At 37.5% G+C, this 21,389-nt stretch overlaps 1 protein-coding gene across 2 annotated transcripts in view; it reads right to left on the bottom strand.

Moving 5' to 3' along the window:
* Nucleotides 1–21,389, bottom strand: part of ulk4 (unc-51 like kinase 4) — a 123,589-nt gene that overhangs the window by 12,198 nt on the left and 90,002 nt on the right. For both annotated transcript variants that reach the window (XM_066691564.1, XM_066691565.1), the window contains exons 34-35: nt 18,907–19,005; nt 13,236–13,421 (exon numbers count right to left, since the gene is read on the bottom strand). In XM_066691564.1, the coding sequence (XP_066547661.1) occupies nt 13,236–13,421; nt 18,907–19,005 (285 nt within the window). The remainder of the gene's footprint in view (nt 1–13,235; nt 13,422–18,906; nt 19,006–21,389) is intronic.

The raw sequence follows: 21,389 nt of genomic DNA, 5'->3' as shown, positions 1-21,389 counted from the left end.
CCCTTCTCCTCAAAGCCACACAGCCACATTAATAAGATGACTCATAAGTATAATCAACTGAAAGTTCAAAGGATGACATCATAGAAATGTTTTAATACAGAATATATTAGATGCACATCAACCTTATGTTCTTGTAGGTCAGGTTAGGAGGAGCAATAAAATGCATCAGTGACAATGTGTGAGCAAGGAGGTTAGTGTTTGTGATATTATAAGTTATTTAAGTATATATGCATCTCAGAAGCTGGCGATTAATAATAGTAGTGTATGTAGGTTACAGTCTCATTCAGTCATCTTAGTGTTATGGAGGGCAATGACATCAGGGACAGGAGCATGTCATAGGGGACAAAATCAGTCTAAAATGTAGTAGTAGTAAATAATGGGGAGAACACAAACCTCCTCCTTACCTTAATATCACACCCCTTTCAGATTCCCCTTCCCTTCTGCCCTGACCAATAACACAGCCACCCCTTTTCGTCCTGGCAGGAATAATCCTCTAACCCTGAACCCTTGCTAATTTCCCCCTGATCTAGCTGAGTGTGGTGAGTTTACCACGGCACATAGATCAATCGAATGCAGGATTTACTTCTGATTGGTTATCAACCGTATGACACCGCAATTCATTCTGTGAAGAGTCTGAATGTTCCACAATTGTCAATATTTTTTAAGAATCTGTTGGGGGAATGATGGCAAGGCTTACAAAGCAATGATGTCCACAGACTCTATCTTGGAGGCTGCTCAGTCAATACTAAAGGAGGATTTACGAGTCAAAGAATTGAGGATTACAGATACTGGTAGTCCAAGAAGGCTTTTTGATTTGTTATTATGATATCTAAAAACACTGCTAAGGGAATGCCCTACTACATTCAAAGGAACATCATTAAACCTTTTTTCCACATGTATTTGTTTTGTCCTGGCTATGGCAGTCAATCAAAAAACATGAAAATCACTGTCTCTCTGAGCACCTAAAACTGCCTGAAGCTACGAAGTAAGCTCATTCTGAAGGTTACATTTGTTCCAGCCCCACTTCAAATTGTACAGCTCTTCTTGACCAATCAAAACACCCGATACACAGAAACATTCAGGGTCATTTTACAGTGTCAAAAACCTCACAACAGAAGCCAGACTGACCATACAAAGTGCAGAAAAGAAAAACAAACAAAAAATGACAAATCTGATATTTGTTGTATGCGTTGAAAATGAATGGTTCTCCATTGCCAGACACAAGGTGGTTCGCTCTCTTTTAAAATGAGGTCACCCATGTGTGTGAAATGTTTAAGATTTCATATCTCATGACACACAGCTGCATAGCTTAAAACCAAACAGGATAAAATATGAGACAAATACCCATCAGCCATTAGAGGCCAATTAGAGTATGGTAACATTTCATAATTTATGTGTATGAAGGACAGTGGCTGTAAGCAGAAACCATCCAAGTTCATTAAAGGACAATGATACCAAGAACACAACTGTAAACAAATTATGATCAAATTAAATTATTAACTTATAATACTTTATAGTCAACATTAGATGTGTGTTCTAACATAACTGAAAAATAGGTAATGTCTATGCATTAGCAAATCCACTGATAAGAATAGCCCTATGAAAATCCAGCCATGAATCTTGATTTGCCCCAAATTAGTGCAGTCTGAAGCTGTAAAATAACGAATGTTGTTTAATGTTGACACGGACTCAATGAAAGGCAGAAATTCAGATGATTTGAGTACCTTTTTCCTAACTTGGTGAAGATTTAAGTTAGTAGCTCTATGCAAATTTGCCAGAAAGATAAGAATCGGGAACAAGGGATGGTAGATGTGGAGACACCAGTTGGCTTAGTGCTCTGATGAGTCAGCTGATGAGCTGACACAGAGATAACGCTTGGATGCAATTAAGATAATACAGACACTGCCAGGGGTGTATAAAAGCTGATTCTGCAGTTAAAAGATAAATAGATATGGCAGCGATGCAACTCCATTGTGTAGATAAACAGACAAAACCTTGACAAAAATAAGGAGAATAACTTCACTGTGAATAAATAAGAGTGCAAGCTGAAAATGGCTGATCAATACTGTATGTAATTTAAGGTGCACAGCATTACAAAACTACCCTCCTAATGGAAAACAGCTCAGCTCAACTTGCTCAGCGCAGAAAAGGAGATTTTAAAAGGTGTTGATAAAGAAGCCTACCACCGCACTTTAAAACAAGGCCGGGCAAGGCGGCTGATTTCCAATACACTGCGTGGAGTGGATTGGCTCTGATCGATGAGCACCAATATGGAAGCCCCTCACAAGTACACAGAGAGCCACCTTAGCCTATTAGTTTTTTGCTTTTTTCCCCTCCTGTTTCACTGCTGCAATGCTGTATCTCTGAATTATTCATAAATTCAATGTGTGCAGTAATTCTGAACCATTCGTGCCTGTCCTTGGAGAGTTTTTTTGTTTTTTGTTTTCTTTAAGTAGGCATGGAAAGGTCAGAAAAGGTGAATGTAGGAACTTCAAGCATTTTAACTATTAGTTTTGTGAATTATGATTCAGGGCTACAGATGTGTTTAATGTTGGAAGTCCTAATGTAGTTATATAAACATAATTAGATTAATCTATCCAATATATTCAACCTTTTCTTGTACTATATTATATAACATGAAAATGTGACGTGCGCAAATAATAACTTACCTATACCATACATGTTTGTCACTCATAAAACATCGCCAATATAAGTTAATACGATACAGTAAAATAAGGGACAAAAGTGGGTCAGTTATTAGTATTATATAAACTACAATTTCATGTATAATTGGCATTATTGTGAAATAGTATCACATTTAAACATGACAATATTGTTATTTGCTGCTAATGTTCTGTAATGCAGCATTTTTGGATCTCTGTAATCTAATGCTGTGGAAGACTTCTTGCATTTAATTTATATAAATCCATCTTGGCGTAACAGTGCTATTTCATGTTGGCATGCTCAGCTGTGAGGCCCTGACAGACACTTAGTGATTGTAATCCATGGTTGTGTAATTTATGAGCAGTAACAATAGAAATGGAAATGTACAGGCACCTATTCACGACACACACACACACACACACGCACACAGGAAAATGAAATATATGTAGGCTATACATGTATAAAAGGCTAATTAGATTCTGAACTGCACTCAGAAAGAGGCTGCAGATCTCAAGACAGGCAGCAGAAGGGCAAATTAATAATGACAGGTCACTTCATTCCATTAACATTGATGTGTGAGTGCCTTTGTGATAATTATGAGTGGGATTGCACCCTGAAAATCAATAAAAGAGCTCACCAAATTAGATACTTTAATACGCACGGATCCATGCACAGTTCTCCAGGACTCTAATATGCACTTGCTTGTCCTCAGCAACCAGATCAACTGCTATAACTCTCAACGTCGCCAAACAGTTATAGACAAAAGAGGACTGTAATGTGAATCTCTCCTGTTAGGATAATTTTGTTCAATTTCAGGGGGTTTATAGTCAGAAGACTGGCGACAATTGTTGAATAATCTGAAATAACTTTTTTGTTATTGTTCTAAACACAATCTTGAATCAAAACAAAATGTACATAGAACCTTACAATTACAATACAACACAGGTAATTAGAGTTCATGAAAATCTAATCATTAGGCTGCTTTTATTTTAAGCATTTTTTTAAAATGTGTTACCCATGTGTTACTTCCTCTAGTCCTTAACTATTAACCCTGTTGATTACCTGGAAAATAGTGGTCACTTTGTTACATTAAATTGTAACTCATTTTCATTACAAAAGAACCAAAATATTTTTGGGGTTTTTCTTCGTCATGGACTACGAAGGTGACTTGTTGGCGAAGGGTTCCTTTGTAAGGCAATCGTGACCCTATACACACTGCCAAATCAGAAAGATGACAAGAATTCATGTGCTCAGCAGTCACCTAAACTGACTCACACTGAAGTGTAGTGGAATAAGCTTGAAAAGAGTGAAATAATGTCTGCAACATGCGTACCCAACCATTGATCAGATGAGTCTTATGGGTGGCCAGCTGACTGTCAATCTTGAGAGCACTTAGCCAGAACACAAAATAAAACACTAGGCCTTTCATTTGCAACTAATATCTTATTCTCCATCAGAAATAATAATGGTAACAATTAAAGCACTTTTAATATCAATCCCAGCAATAACTTGGAGCTTGGAGTACCATATCCCACAATTATGTAAAGGAGATTTTTAGTGAAAGCAAGAATATAGGACCTAATGGGCACCATTCCTACTGATTAAAAATAACACATTTTAAACGAGTTGCTTTATATAACCGGAGATACGCAGGCAACTGTTAATATTTTTAAAGTAAGATTAGAGAATCAGGTATTCTGTCGTGATGAAGAACTAACGGAGAACAAGGGAGATGTCACAGTTAGATGACCGCTGGAGGAAATTAAATCTTTTGATGTGCCAGGTGAGAGGCAATAGGTCACAATGCAGGTATTACAAATGTTTAGGGGAAAAGAAAAAAAAAAGATTTAAAATGCAAAATGGTAAATAGCAAGAATAGTGTACAACAGTCTTGAAGCCGAATACAGGAAGACCTATAATAAACTACGGGAATTAAAATATGTATTACTATTATTATTATAATTATTATGAGCTCAACAGATAGTGCTGAAGCAGGTAAACATATGAATTCAAACAGCCTGTAGATAACAGAAAGAATTACAAGGGTATAAAAATAATAATAATAACAATACTGTTACCATTAAGAAAACAACATTATGTTGAAGACATACTGCTCATTTTATTTTGTTAAAATTATATTAACTGATTGGACTTGCTTTATTAGAGTTAGGAGACATCTTCCCAATCTATACAGGCTTTCCCTAAATGTAGCTGGGTTGTTTGTTTTTTCTTTTTAGACCTATTTTTATATCCCTTCCCGCTTCCTTTTAATGCCATTTCATGTTGTCAATAGATGCTTTAGCCCAATCACCGATAAAACTGTGTATTCTTAGTCTCCCTGCCTCGGCACAGCACTTTTCACTTCTCCAGGCTGTAAAATGGAGGAGGCATATTTAATAAAATCAGTGCCCAGCTGTAACACTGTACAGCTTGAGTGACTGTTTCAAAACAGAGTAATCAAGATTTTCCACAGTGATCTTTACTGGTCAGCATGTGGCCTATGTTAGGAAGTACCACTTCTGAATCAATAAATAACTTCTGGGCTTTGGTGAAGGTTTCAATTTTATAAAGGCAGCTCTACCACTATGAAACATTAACACCTTCGTCTGGAGGTCTAGGAAAGCAGATGTTTGTGTGTTATCATAGATATACATTTACTTCCAGTTACCCATGTTTTTGTGTGTATTTTTTAGCTTCATGCAGATAACAGAGTTTTGAGTACTAAGCAAACAAAGTGACAGCTAAGCCACACATCATATGAAACTGACACAATCCATAACAACAGGACAAAGATTTTCAGACAGGTTGTACAATAAATCGTAATTTCAATGAATAAATAAAGAGTAGTTCAGATTACAGGCTGAATATAAAAACCTTCACTGCATCTCCATAATGGGCAGTTATGGTTGCTTTTGAAATATTTAATGGGCTGAAAGAGTTAGATGATATCTGTGCTTAACAAATAACCACAATCCTTCTCAATAGCACAGCAACCGAAGCCCTTTAAAGGGAAATATATTACAGTTAGCAACATAATGGCCTTTGAGGCTGAATTATACATTTATATGTATTATAACATTCATAGCAAATAATTTAGGTGTAAAATAGACAGAAAGAAGCTAGGAGTCTAACCAAACACCCAAAATCTGAGGAGCAAAAGAAGAAAGCCTTAGTTTTAATGGGCGTAAAAACATGTTTTACAGCAGCAGTTAACAATGTGATTTTCATGTCATATTTTGAACATGTGTTTTGAATACAAAGGTTTCTTCACACATTTCAGAAAATCATGTGGACAAAGAAAAGGTGTGTGACACCAGATATTTCATGATCTTAGTTACAAGAACGATGACAGTAATAAAGCATATTAGGGCTAAACACTTTGGTTAAGAAGAAATCAACAACCAAAACTGCAACATCAGACTAAAGTTGAATTACCATTAAAAATGACGAATGTCTCAATTAAAGGGAATTTCATTTTTACCAAAAAAGGCAGGAAAAATACGAAGCTTCAAAATCCACCAGCATGAAATAATTCAGTAATGTTGTTGACTCAAATGAAGAGATTTATTGTGGAAGGTGGGTTGGGATGACCGTTGTGTGCAGAGTGAAGCAAAGGTACTGGTCATAAGATACACATGTCTTAAGTTAAAATGTAAGTATTTCTGAACAGGATATTTTATTTACAATGGTAAAAGAAGTAGATATCATTAAGAAATAAGAGATTGAGAGCCTGCCTGCTAAAACTACTCAGGGAATTCTACCTGTAAATTGTTAATACCTTTTCATCAAATAAGATGAAACCTGGTGAAGGAATGCATAGCACAAAATAACCTGTCTAACTGGAGTTTAGCCTTGGGCATTATCTCAAATATTAACGTCAGACAGATGTGGAAGGACATGACTTCTGACTTACAGTGAGGGAAAAAAGTATTTGATCCCCTGCTGAGATTGTATGTTTGCACACTGACAAAGAAATGATCAGTCTATAATTTTAATGGTAGGTGTATTTTAACAGTGAGAGACAGAATAAAAACAAAAAAATCCAGAAAAATGCATTTCTAAAAAGTTATAAATTGATTTCCATGTTAATGAGGGAAATAAGTATTTGACCCCTTCGACTTAGTACTTGGTGGCAAAACCCTTGTTGGCAATCACAGAGGTCAGACGTTTCTTGTAGTTGGCCACCAGGTTTGCACACATCTCAGGAGGGATTTTGTCCCACTCCTCTTTGCAGATCCTCTCCAAGTCATTAAGGTTTCGAGGCTGACGTTTGGCAACTCGAACCTTCAGCTCCCTCCACAGATTTTCTATGGGATTAAGGTCTGGAGACTGGCTAGGCCACTCCAGGACCATAATGTGCTTCTTCTTGAGCCACTCCTTTGTTGCCTTGGCTGTGTGTTTTGGGTCATTGTCATGCTGGAATACCCATCCACGACCCATTTTCAATGCCCTGGCTGAGGGAAGGAGGTTCTCACCCAAGATTTGATGGTACATGGCCCCGTCCATCGTCCCTTTGATGCGGTGCAGTTGTCCTGTCCCCTTAGCAGAAAAACACCCCCAAAGCATAATGTTTCCATCTCCATGTTTGACGGTGGGGATGGTGTTCTTGGGGTCATTCCTCCTCCTCCAAACACGGCGAGTTGAATTGATGCCAAAGAGCTCGATTTTGGTCTCATCTGACCACAACACTTTCACCCAGTTCTCCTCTGAATCATTCAGATGTTCATTGGCAAACGTCAGACGGGCCTGTACATGTGCTTTCTTGAGCAGGGGGACCTTGCGGGCGCTGCAGGATTTCAGTCCTTCACGGCGTAGTGTGTTACCAGTTGTTTTCTTGGTGACTATGGTCCCAGCTGCCTGGAGATCATTAACAAGATCCTCCCGTGTAGTTCTGGGCTGATTCCTCACCGTTATCATGATCATTGAAACTCCACGAGGTGAGATCTTGCATGGAGCCCCAGACCGAGGGAGACTGACAGTTATTTTGTGTTTCTTCCATTTGCGAATAATCGCACCAACTGTTGTCACCTTCTCACCAAGCTGCTTGGCGATGGTCTTGTAGCCCATTCCAGCCTTGTGTAGGTCTACAATCTTGTCCCTGACATCCTTGGACAGCTCTTTGGTCTTGGCCATGGTGGAGAGTTTGGAATCTGATTGATTGATTGCTTCTGTGGACAGGTGTCTTTTATACAGGTAACGAGCTGAGATTAGGAGCATTCCCTTTAAGAGAGTGCTCCTAGTCTCAGCTCGTTACCTGTATAAACACAGCCACCTGGGAGCCAGAAATCTTGCTGATTGATAGGGGATCAAATACTTATTTCCCTCATTAACATGCAAATCAATTTATAACTTTTTTGAAATGCGTTTTTCTGGATTTTTTTGTTGTTATTCTGTCTCTCACTGTTAAAATACACCTACCATTAAAATTATAGACTGATCATTTCTTTGTCAGTGGTCAAACGTACAAAATCAGCAGGGGATCAAATACTTTCATAAACAGGAGAAAACAGAACAAACAAATATACTTTGGTTTGACTTTCTTGTTCTGTACACCGTTTAATTAGTATGTTTATTATTTGAGCTTTTCATATTTGATGCAGTACCCCCCCCCCCCAAATTTACTGCTCAACATTACTTAAATACAAAGTTTTTTGTGTTTTACAATATGAAGGCATGGCCAGCTTTGATATGTCTTACCCCCACTGCTACCCTTACCCTCAAAAATACAGGTAGAACTAGATAAAACATATCAATGTACAATAAATAAACAGTACACTAATGTATGGATGACATAATTGTTAAAAAATAACACGCCCCAAAAAATTAAGCATGACCACAACTTCAATAACAGCAGCATCCTTTGCTTTTCCAATGAAAAAGCTATAGTTGTTTATGAATCTTAACAAAAACAAACTATTTTATAATCAGCTAGCACATTACAAACAATACATTTTGTGTTCCCCCAGGTCCAGTATTGACAACAGGAAAATTGTTGTCTAATTACTGTTATTTTTTGTAGCTCTCATAATTTAACATGGATGAGGGAATCAATGATAGCAGCTCAGTACTAAAGCCATTATCTGAAGCTGCCTGCCACAGACGCTAGATTAAGTTGTAGGATTCCATTTTACAATTACACAAAAATAAAGCATATGGTTTAACTGTATTTGCTGAGAAACCACCTCTAGTTCTATATCAATTCTTCTAAAATGCAGATTCTTTTTTTTATTTTTATTTTTTTATAAACTCATTCTCATTAAAATTCAAAAGTTAAGGAACTGCCAAATGATGCGTCTGCTCCCTGGAAAGAAAGAAGAGAAAACCAGAAACTACATTTCTTACGTTTCTTCCACAACTTCTTTTAGCCAGGATGGAATCACCACTTGTTCAAGAAGTCAGGGCTTTGAGAAATAAGTCTGGGTTGGGCTCAAGGGACATTTCTGGGAGGCAATGGTCTGAGAAACTACTGTAGCAAATTAGAACATAGCCAGGAGCAATACAGATACTACTGTGAGTGCAGCAGAGAGAACAATGTCAATGGGTCATTTGAAGTGAAGCCGCCTCACTTACACAGGTGTAAAATAACCCTCATGTTGCACAAGCATTTTTATCCCATGATGCTGTAACAAGGACAGAAACCATGAAGTGCCCTCTAAGATTACGACTTCTTCCTGCTCCGTTTCCTACTGACTATTCGAAGATAATCAACATGTATGGGAAAGTATGTACAAAACATGTATGTGCATATTCACACAGACTGACGCTGAGCACTTAAGATTAGAAATCTCCAAGTCCTCCGAATAAAGTTTCCAGTTTCAAATGCTTCTTTGCCTTGTTTTTCTTTCCCTCCCCTGGGGCTACTGATGAAAGTTTATTTTTCAGTTTGGTGAAAGGACAAAGAACTTGCGTGTCACACTCACAGAGGTGTAATAACTAATCAAATGCTTTCCTCTTACATTTTTCCCTCTTCCTGTGAGCTGTATTCCAATTGAATGGCTGAAGCTGGATGACCTTTTCTAACCTAATCTGGTGTGTAGGGATTGTGCGTTGTCAGTCAGTCATGGCTATAGGTAATTTGTTTGTGTGCCCACAGTGAGTTTCCATGCAATTTTTTTCAGATCAGACTTCACCATCTGACAGTAATCGTGAGCTCTGAGCTGGGACTTGAAATGGACTGGAATGGAAAACAACATTGCGGCAGTTGTCCTTAAATTTTAACAAAGATGTTTTCCTAATGGGGATCATGCTTTAAAGAAAACATTTGGGCATCATTGAGATTCAGTGTTACAAAGAACTCATATGCTTAATTTATGGGCTTTAGGTCATAGAGTTATCTTCCATTTATTTAACCTTGAGGTACCAGTGTAATTGCTAAACCACACAAGAAATACCAACCACACATTAAAAACACAACAAAGAAATCAGTTTCTCTCTCACAAGATCAATTTAATATAAAAAACCTAATCCACTATGTGACACATCCATAACCTATTTAGTGCACCCTTTTCCTTTTAAAAAACAAGGTTTAGTAGGTTCCCATATGTGAGACTGGTGATATAACAACTGTCTGATTTCACTGGTGCTGAGTGGCATCCAGGAAACACATACACAGTTGAGTCATTGACAGAAGTGCCTTGACTGTCATTCATAATTGGCAGACAACTTAAAGGATGGCATAAAAAAATAAAACAAACTGGTATGAATTTGTAATATTGGCCATAAAAGACATATTGGATTTTAACAGCGAGTTTAAAAGCCAAGTGGGAATGATATAAATGTAAATGTTCCCACATCTATAATTTAACATCTCACTCAGCCTCTAAAAAACTAATATTGAACTGGTTATTGATGTCTGGGCAATCAGGGGCAATGTGATGTTTTCTCAAGCAGTGATGTGTTGACTTGCCTGCGCCAGGAAGAAGTCATCAATTAGCATGTTGTAGCTCCAGTTTGGTCTGAGAGGAGGCCTTAAACCAACCATTTTCTCTTCTGTGCCATGCTGAGAACAAGACGAAGGGTCATTCGGCTCACTAATGAGGTGACAGGGGCTCGTTAAGACTATACAAATCATCAGGAAGAGTGCTTTTCCTCATCTGATAGAACCTTGTCAGCAGGAGAAAGCTTTATGTGCCATCTCTTACAAGATTTGAGGATCTTTAAAAACCATTAAGCAAACATGGATCTCTCTGTATCAGCACACCAAGGGGAACTATATATTTACACACATTTATATTTAAAGAAATAAAACTGCCTGGAGGAATTGTTTCATTTGTAGGAGAAATCAACTATATTCAAATGTATTTTAATTTATTCATCTCCACAGCTGTGTGATTTCTGCATGTTGTCCCACAGCTCTGCTTGATTTTAGAGACTGGCTAATATAAAAACGACACCAAAAATATCTTGACAGATCACAGACACCAAGGAAAGACATGGACGGTATTGAAATCCATCTCTTAGGCCACTGTGGCAGAAATGTCTTCTTCAAAAATAATATGGAGTCTACATCATAGCTTTCTGAGAATGATCCAACACATTGACATATAACAACAGTAGGGGCCATCCAATTAAAGATCCTTTTAAAGAGTTTGCTCTCCAAGTATAAAGTCTTTAAAGGGCTTGCTAAGTAGAACCTGGATGGGATCTTAACACAATCTTTTTAAAATATTTCTCTCATCCAAGATACAATGGCTCTCAAAAGTATTCACCCCCCTTGGACTTGTCCACATTTCATTGTGTTACAACATGATATCAGAATGGATTAATCAGGAGTTTTTGCCACAGACCAACACAGAAAATGTCCATAATGTCAAAGTGAAAAATATAATCTGCAAATTGTTATAAATTAATTACCAATACAAAGCAGAATGCACAATGAAACACCAGCATTGTTTTGGGGGTTTCTGTTTGTTGGGAAGCATACTAATTAGAAGAAATGGACCTTAAACTGAAGAATTAGTCTGGGAAGGCATAATTCTCATTTCAGTGTCCATCTATAGTATGTGCTCATGGTTTTAACTCATTTAAGGTATGGTCTTAATAATTTACTGTATTTACTGGAATTTAGGTACAGTTCCCCTGACTTAAACTTCAAGTCAAATCCAAATACTTCAATAATGCATTTCAATGTGGTACTTGTGCCATTATAGAATACCTTCCTTAAAAATAAATTATTTCTGCAGCATTTCATCTCAGGCTAATAGAATGTCACTAATATACTGTGTTATCACAAATGCTGGAAATGTAATGGTTTTGTGTTGCTAAGCAACCTCCTAATTTTAAAGACCTCTATATCGGAGGGTCCTTTGAGAATCTCCAATTTTCAGAACAACTAGCTAATAGCTTTTATACTAGTACTGAAGGCAAGGGCAACCTATTTAGGCAGCCCCAACATAACAGCATTATAAATAATTGCAAATAAATATTCTGTCTCTTTGCTATGAATCACATATATAACAACTTATATGTAAAAATATACATACTTCCATTTTCAGTACCAAGAAATGTTGGTGAAAGTTATATGTACACTGAACACCCACACAGATATTGGCACAGTCATACCAATACTACACAGATATGGTTTAAGTATAAATAGAAATTCAAAACCTCTATTGTAGAATAGCAGGGGGGAAACATGGTGCATTGAAGAACAGCTGTATGTCTATAATATGATGGATGATGAAATATGATGAATATATTATGAAAACATATAGTGCAGAATTTGCTCAAACATGGAAACCACAGTGATATGTATCTTTATGTTTTATCGTATGAATATCACTGCTGCTTGAGAGTCCCTCAAAGCAGTTGCATATTTATTTTCTGAAATAAGTATATTATATTGAACTATTCCTTAAACAAGGAAATAATTAGTGCCAGTTCATAAGAAGTACTGGGAAGGATTACTGATTTGCTGATAACATTTTTATAATAATAATAATAATAATAAAATCAGTATTTTATAGAAAAAAAGGTCTGTGATCCAAAGGCCCAGAAATAACTATGGCAAGTCATCGTTATGCCATGACTTAAAATTATGAACAAGCGTAGATAAAACATTCCTGATTCGGGTAAACCTTTAGGGATTCCTGTTCATATTGGTGGTTATCTATTTTAAAAATATTCCAAAACACATTCAGATCTAAAAATATATTTTAGACTCCCCCCTTTTTTTTACAAGGGAACTAATTGTGCATGTCATATTTTATATATAGGGTTTGTAACATTTACCTTTAAATATCCCAGCCCCCCCAGTTCTGTTTTCTTCCTAAAACATTCCAACATTAACAAAAGGAATCAAAACAAAAGTGCTTTAGGGTTAACTGCCTTGAAAACACTTACAGGCTGCACTAAATCACTACAGCCAAAAAACGACTGTTGATGAAGAAAAATCACGCGCTGTGGATATTCATATTAATGCACACAGTACTGACAGTCATTAGAGAAGACAGCTGGATTATTATTGTTGTTGTTGTTGTTGTTGTTGTTATTGGATTTTCCTGTGAAATCGGGGAGACAAATCACCAAGCAGTGCTGGTGATAAATGGACACATTTGCCTTCATTTACTTACCAAACGCCTAATAACCCTGAGCAGCAGCTTCTGTTGTTTCGGGTCCTGCTGTGAGTTCAGTGCCTCTGTGAAGCTGTGAATGCTTTCTGGGGACATGCTGTCAGGGTTGTCCCCTCCGTACAGCTGAACTAATAAAGAGAGGCATGGTATCACACCCTCATATACCTCAAGGTCATTGCTTGGCAGCTGGAAGAAGAAACAAAAACAGCAATGAGGCAAACAAACCAATGAGTCGGATTCCTGCTTCATTATTCTACAAGGCCCCTTGTCTGCCGCCCCTTCAGCAGGAATCACCTGTTTCCAGTTACCAGAGCATGGTTTCCTATAATATCATTATTAACATGCATACAGAACGTGCACTGGGCTGTCACAGAGTGGCACAGAAAGTTAGCTTGTGTACTGCCTTTTCAAAGCTGACATCTCCTTCAAGACTGCTTCGGGACTCTCTCAACACAAACTGCTGAGACACAAGTGTTTATATGACCGTTTATTTATTTAAATATATTTACCTGTAATGAGAAGCATTGTTTCAAACATCCTTTCCTAGAAATATTGTGTTTATTTTTCAAACCACACAGCTATGATGTGCTTTTGTTGCGAGGACTGAGCACTGTGTTGACGCTTGCCTGTTGTGGACGTTAATTAGCTGTCTGCAACATTTTTAAGAAACCTCTTTTTTATTTCTCTAAATCTCTTCCTTGTCTCAAAGGTAATATTTGACACTTGAACTTGTCCATTTCAATACTAATCTGGAGTCAAATGTATGTTTTTTAAAAATGTATGTATAGGATTTAAAATGGTTTTGGCCGAACACATTTTGCATGCTTCATGTAAATTGATGCCACAGTGGAGCTTAGCAGTGACTGTTTAATATCTGCATTACCTAGTGTAGGTGGCCAAAATTAAAGTAACTCCTGAGTAAATCTTTGGGACAAAACATACCTTTTTTTTATCAAGAGTAGTGGGATGAATTATTTAGTAGTGCCTCACCTTATTAGAGTAGTACCTTAGTACAATAAAGTGTAGTAGCTGGACATAAATAAAAGCAATCTTACTCTTTAGGAAAGCAGTGAGCAATATAAAACTATCTAAAAAAAAACCATAACCAATTTAAATAATGAATCAAAATCATTAAAAAAAGCTGCATTGTTGTGGGGATTGTAGAATTATTTGTAGATATTGCTGATGTCAAGATGAATCACTTCTACAGTCTGATCTTCACAACCAGGAAAAAAAAGAAAGCACATGCTCCCATCTATCAGAATGACTTATTGTTTAGTGTGATTAGTTTCCTCCATCCAAAACAAAGCGGAACTCATGATCACACAGTGGGTCTGATCCTTTTACTGACAGGGCCCTGCTACCACTCCCCAACCAGCTAATCCATGGGATGGAAAGAAAAAACCAATGGGGATTAAGGCATGCTTAAGTCTGTCTACTGATTACTCCTCTAAGAAGGGTAAACAGACAAAGAAATAATTTTTGAACCTTTTAGTTCTTTTGAATAGTGTAGCATAATTGCCTCCTTTTAAAAGCAATATTATTTGAGAGCACTGTTAACAATTTACAAAGCTTTCCATTGTTTCGGGGTTGTTAGCATTCTGCATTGAGATGACCTTAACTAGCCCACTGTGTTTAAATACATACATATCACCTTTTGAAAGTAACATTTGGCTCAGCAGAACATGGGAAATCAGGAACTTCTTTAGCATTATTATTAGGATACTGTTTTAGGCTCTTGTGTCACCAACTAAATTTTATCATCAAGGCCACTTTTACCTCAGGGGATTCTTGTACAGTTACTGTCATTGCCTGAGCCCAGTTAGTTCCACCTCTGTAGGCCGATTTAATTGACAAATTGTGTCGCAGCCCACCACAGTATAGCTCACATCTGGTTCCTGTCTTTAGAAAGCGAACCTCGCTGGTTCTCATATGCTCCAGTGATTAAGATCACACAGTGCAATGTGTGCAAAGCCAGCTATTCTGTCATAAAGTCTCCCCCGAGAAGCACATCTTGGCTTAAGGATCACCCAACCCCAAAACTCAATTATAAAATCTGTATACTGCTTAACCAGGCAAGACTATTCCAAAGATCTTGGCTGACAACCAAAATGGTGGGCCTGTAATAACCTTTTGTAATAATCTCCATTTTGAATGCTAGTTTTTTATATTCATTAACATCTGTAACCAACTGGTTCGAGTACTGCAGCCTCCTGTTTTTCCTAATGCAGAGTCAAATGTCAATCACAGGCCTGAACAGACAGTGAAGGGTAGTGGAGAGTGAGCTGGTTTAGTAAGCACTTTCTGCTTTTGCATACACACTAGATAAGTTCACGGCGGAAAATACAGTGACACTGGAGACTGACTCTACTCATTACCAGGAAAGGGCTATAGGGTAGACAGCTCTTAAGGACAAAGTCGCCGGGCTCTTATTAACAAGAGTTGGGGTGTATCACTTTACAAACCAGTTGACACACTGACAGCCTCTTCTACCAAATGGCCAGAGGGAAAATGAGTCAGTAGTACCTGTACTTCCTACCAGTTGCCTGTAGGCAGCATAAGAAGTTCAGCTGGCACTAATCCCCAACTCTGGTCCTCTGGAGAGTCCAGGGTAACAGAGTGAGGAGATGGAGACAGCACAGGCTGCTCACTGGAAGGTAAGAGAGAAGGTAAACAGTATACCTCCTAAGTGTAGCACCAAAGGAAGAGGGCTGGCATCAGAATACATTGGGGGGGGGTCTCTGTAATATATTTAAGGATATTCCCAAAGGGGATCCTATTGAATACCATCTGTGCATCTGAAATATGCAGCTCATGCACTCATTCAATGGTAAACCAAGGGCTGATAACACTGGAGAAAAACTGATGAGCTTAGTAAACACGTCAAACGCACCTTATTGCATTTCAGTATTATCTATGGTTTGGTCTGTACCACCCTAAAAATGCCATAAATCTGAAAGTCATAGGAAATGTGAACACACTACAAGGAATATACTCCATCCCTGCACATCTTACGAAGTTATACAAATTGTAGTTATACAAATACCTTCATCTGCAAAGCTGGTTTGCAAACACAAATGCAGTTTTAAGTGGAAGTTAATTATTTATTACTAGTTAAATAAGATAGAGAATTTTATTGGAAGGGACATTAGACATTTGAATGTTTGTGTACTGAATTATTTTGCATTTCTGTTTCTGTAATAAAGTCATGTTGACTTTATTATTTATTTCTTATTAAAAATGCTCAGGGCTGTTCATTATTATTTCACAGCCATTTCATAAACTCATGAATACAGTTGTTCAGAAGAGACAATAATTTCTACTGCACACACTTTAAAACTCCTTCACTTGCCTTTTCCAGTCTTCAGCTGTTAATGTAATGAAACTTTCAAATTAGCAAAGTTGCAAAAAGCTGATGATCTTGGTTATAATTAGATAGTCAGGTAGCAATTTTTACTTTGAAGCCGTTTAACCCAGGGGGCAGTCTATGGCATCATAATAATGAATGTTTTCATAGCAGGGTTATTATAGACACATAAACAAAGGCAGATAATTTGATTACAGAACATATTGTTTGTACTGTAGTGCTAGTGGGATCACAGTGAAGAGAGTTTTAGACTTAAGTAGGTGACTGAATACAAAGTGTTGCTTATTAGACATTATAAAGTGTCTTTCACATGATAACAAAACAAAGTATTATTCTAAGCACATGCATTGTTATTAATTCATAAATCGTACTCAAAAGAAATGCAAATGAATGAAAATTCATTACAAGGAAATGTTGGTCAAATGTTAATTTATTTAGACAGCTATATATCAAGGATTCTAACTCTGGCAAGATGTGGTACTAGATGTTTTATCATATATAATTTTAAGGAAAGACACAGTAGGATTCTGACACTATTTCATGATTGGTCTAAGAAATCCATTACATTTAGAAATTAAAGATATTAGACATTAAGATGTATTATAGTCCCAGTACCAGTTTGTATGTGTGTGTGTGTGTGTGTATAAATATATATATATATATATATATATATATATATATACACACACACACACACAGACACACACACATACATCATCTACCTTCATGTATTCATCTCTGTACAATGCCAGTGATACTTGACTTCACACAATCATGAAGGCCCGGCTTCTATGTCAACTAATTGGCCAACCCTCCCTGCGACCAGTCCTTTTTGAAAACCCTCTTTGATGTCACTTTCTTTCCTGCCTTTGTAACTGCACTGTCACTGCTATTCACATCGCAATGATCCTGGCAGCAATCCCATTCTCGGCTGCTTTCAAAGTATGCTGCTGTGTACTGAGACATATGGCTGCATCTACTTCCGCTTGAGGCTGGAGCTCCTCGGGGTCTTTCAATGAATGCCATTTATATGCATTAACATACAGAAGGAGACGGTGAGTGGAGCACTTTCGCTTAAGAGCTGTCCTTTTCAACTGTTCCAGCCGTTTCTGTTCTGCCTCTGCAACGCCTAAGGAAACTCCAGAAAAGCATCCAGAAATCGCTGCAGCCCTATAGCCCCTCGGGAACGCCGATGTTCATGAATACTAAACTAGAGCAGTGCGGGATCACGTCCCTTGAGTTACTGCAGTTTTTGGTCTCTAAAAGTTACTCTGCTCTTTTTGTTCTTCCCCTGCTGTGAACCAACATTTGCTCCTCTGATTAGACGCCTCCCTGACTAATCTCCAATAACAGTAAAAGCGAAGAATCGAATTGCACTCTGAGTGCCTCTGATGACTACCGGGATTATCTGATCTTTTCTTACAAAAGCATCTTTTCAGTTTAGCACTTTCCACTCCCCATCAGCCCTGCTGCAGCCAAAATGAACCAGACTGACATACTTTGGACAGGAAAATGTTATTTGCAGCTATTAGAATCTTTAATGTCAGAAACGGCTGCCAAAATAATTTCTCAAGGAAAATTTCAGGAAGCTCTGTCTACATTTACTGTGGTAGTTAGTTTGAACCCTTAATCTGACAAACTGAAGCAAATCTGTACAGACAAACAGCCATTCCTGCACCCCCCATTTCACACGCTCAGTAAGGAATTATGTCCTGTGCACTGAAGGAAGTTGTTAACCTAGTTCCTGAATATCTACATCATCCTAAAAAAATGACACTGTTAACCAGATACAGACAAGGCTTTTACAGGAACAAATTACATAACTGGTTTAAAAGGTGACGCAACTACAGAAAAAAATATTACTTTTTGTAACACTGGGAGGTGTTTTTCCTTGCATTCACATTTGCTGTGGAACAAGGTTTGTTTTGGTGTACCAATATTGAAGAGGTTTACTTCCCCTTTTTACTCCACTCATACAAACATGTTGTATATATTGCATATCTTGTTATGTATGAAACGAGTCAACATGTCAACATCACGACAGCCATGAGAAAGAGATATGTGACACAAAAATTGCCAGCACTCTCTTTTCAATTTCTCATTTACCAGTACCCAGATGATTTACCAAATATTATAAAAATGACATCAGGCAAAGGACATTGGCCCCAAAAGTGTGGCAGATGTAAACAATTTGTTGCCCACCAAGTTCAGTCAATGAATTAAGGAAACTTTTCAAGTTGTGAAACATTAAAACTGAACACAATTTTAGCATTCCATTAGACTTCTACTGAAAGCACATCTTACCAGCTGAATAAGCAGACTAATTAAGTCCGTCAGAGGTTTATTGGTGAGCAGAAGGTCCTCTGCGGCCTGGTTGTCCCCTCCTGTGTCCGATTTCTGAGCCTTAATGAGAAAAGGAGAAATGAAAAGGAAATCTGGTGGAGAATTCAGCTTTGAGATACAAATGAAAACCAGCAGGTGGTATAAAATGTCAGCGGCAGATAGTGCAGAATTGTCCTTTTCCCCGGTCAGAGTTTGACCCATTATAATGAAGCGGCTGCTAATCAGGACCCCATTCCCTGGCTTAAACGCGTTTGAACAACGCATTAACATTTTCATTACGTGCGTCCTTGCAACCCGTTCTCTCATTATGCCAACCTTATATTACTGACCTGCCCAATTGCCTTTTCAAGTATTTTTTTTTAAATTGGAAAATCAAAACTTCAGATATGGAGAAGGGAAAAAAAAAAAAGATTTGGTTTTCGAAGAACAATTATAATTCAGCTGGTGAGCAATACAACGCCGATGCATTATAAAAAAAAAGAACAAAGCACGTTCACAGCTTCATGTTTTCACAGTTTCACTACAGACTTTGACCCACTTCCACTAAATATTGTGTGATAAATCCAGGTTCAAAAGTTTGACTAATGCGGATTTGTAAAGGCAGTTAAAGTAGCTATTTGAGAGTCTGCATTTCTCTTCAATTAAAGCAATTCACGAAAACAGAACAGCTGGAATAATGCAATTATTCTCCTTGTATGTTGTTCTTTGATTCATGTGTGAGGCATATAGCACTTTAATGCAGTTTATGTGTTCCTCCTTTTCAAATATTTATACCAATAAGAGTCTACTGCAATAGCTGATGAGAGAGACTGGGATGAGAAAAACACAGCTTGCATTCTTATTATCAAGGAGCAAAATGTATTTGGGTTATGCAGATCATTTTAATGAGTGGCGCTATTTCTCTGCAAACCTATTTCCATGGTATATTCCCCATCTCCCAATATCTGCATATAAATATGCATGTAAGGGTGCTCAGTGGTATACAAAGGACGTCAGACAAGATAATGAGTGCCAGTGGGAGACCACAGATATCCCATGAGTCAGGGACCTTATGGATCCTAAATGTGAAATTATGCCAAGCCTTAGTCATGAATGTCAATATAGGATTTTCTCAACCACTGGAAAATAATAAATAGTTCTTTGGAAAATAAATAATTACCTTTCACAATAAAACCTGCCTAAAACATTCTGCACTTCTATAAGGAAATTTAAATATGAAAAATATGAATAAATTAAATAGGATTTACCAGTGGCATTGTTAAAATATTTAAATGTTTCTCTACACAAAGTAAAAGGCCTTTATTTGAGGCCTGGCCTAATACAACTGTCAGGCAGGAGGGGAAAAAAAAACAGCTGGTCCAAAGTGACTGCCAAATCGGTTGGGTGATATAAAAAATTAAAAGTACATAAATTGGGGCTGGAACTTGTTTGGTTGCAGTGGAGAAGAGGTCCTAGAGATGGCAGAGAATCGAATGGCCAATACTCTCCAGAGCCACCACCAAACTGACTGGCACAGAGATAAGTTAAAGCAGCTTAAACAGAGTCGACGGTAGATTCCCTATCATGCTGCACAACAGATTCTTTCTATATGGTTTAAGTGCAAAAAGACAAATCAATAACCTGCCAGATAGTAAACTCAGATAAAGTGTGTCTGTGTACATTTAGATGCCCTGATATGGAGCAAGGGTGCAGTGGAGATTTTGGGCTGAATTACAGTTGTTGAATTTTGAGCGTAAGTGTTCAAAGGGAAACTAATAATTACTGATTTCTAAATTACAAAGGGAGTAAAACAACCTGAAGCTGTTTAGTGTTCCTTGAAAATGAAATTCACAAACAGAAAAAACTAAACCTAGCATAACTTATCCTTTAGACATATTTTGAATATTCCAATAGCCCTACATTGTGGTAGATAATATATTTTAAAAAGTTTACTGAACGCTAGGCAGTACTCTCCAAAGACTTGGAACATTACCCTCAAGATTGTAAAAACTGAAAGCTCTGTGCAAGAATGCTCACAGGCAATTACTTGTCACTGTTGCACGCCTTAAGGCAATCTCTCAATTTCCAAAGAGTATTTTAACTGTGTAACTGTGAAATATGAAATTGACTATAACACAAAATGGTTACTGGCAGGTTCTTTCCATAGACAGTTAGACTTATTGTGTGGCACTGGAAAAACAGAACTATTACAGAGGGCAAAAGTTCACATGACATTTTTCTCTTAGTGAATCTCAGCACAAGCCATTCAACTGTCAAGCTACACAAGATGTCAACTGGAAGTATAGTTCCCACCAGATAAATGTAACTAAATCATAACAAAATACACTATCTGGTATAACTTTCTAAGAAACTTCTTGTAAAAATCAAATACAAAATTTCCATATAGGCCAAAAAGTTTGTTCATGAGAGCTTCCAGGTCTATAGAAGAGTGGGTAAATGCAAAA

Source organism: Amia ocellicauda, chromosome 18 (assembly GCF_036373705.1).
Source record: "Amia ocellicauda isolate fAmiCal2 chromosome 18, fAmiCal2.hap1, whole genome shotgun sequence".
Taxonomy (NCBI): Eukaryota; Metazoa; Chordata; class Actinopteri; order Amiiformes; family Amiidae; genus Amia; species Amia ocellicauda.
This window is presented reverse-complemented; position numbering and strand designations above follow the sequence as displayed.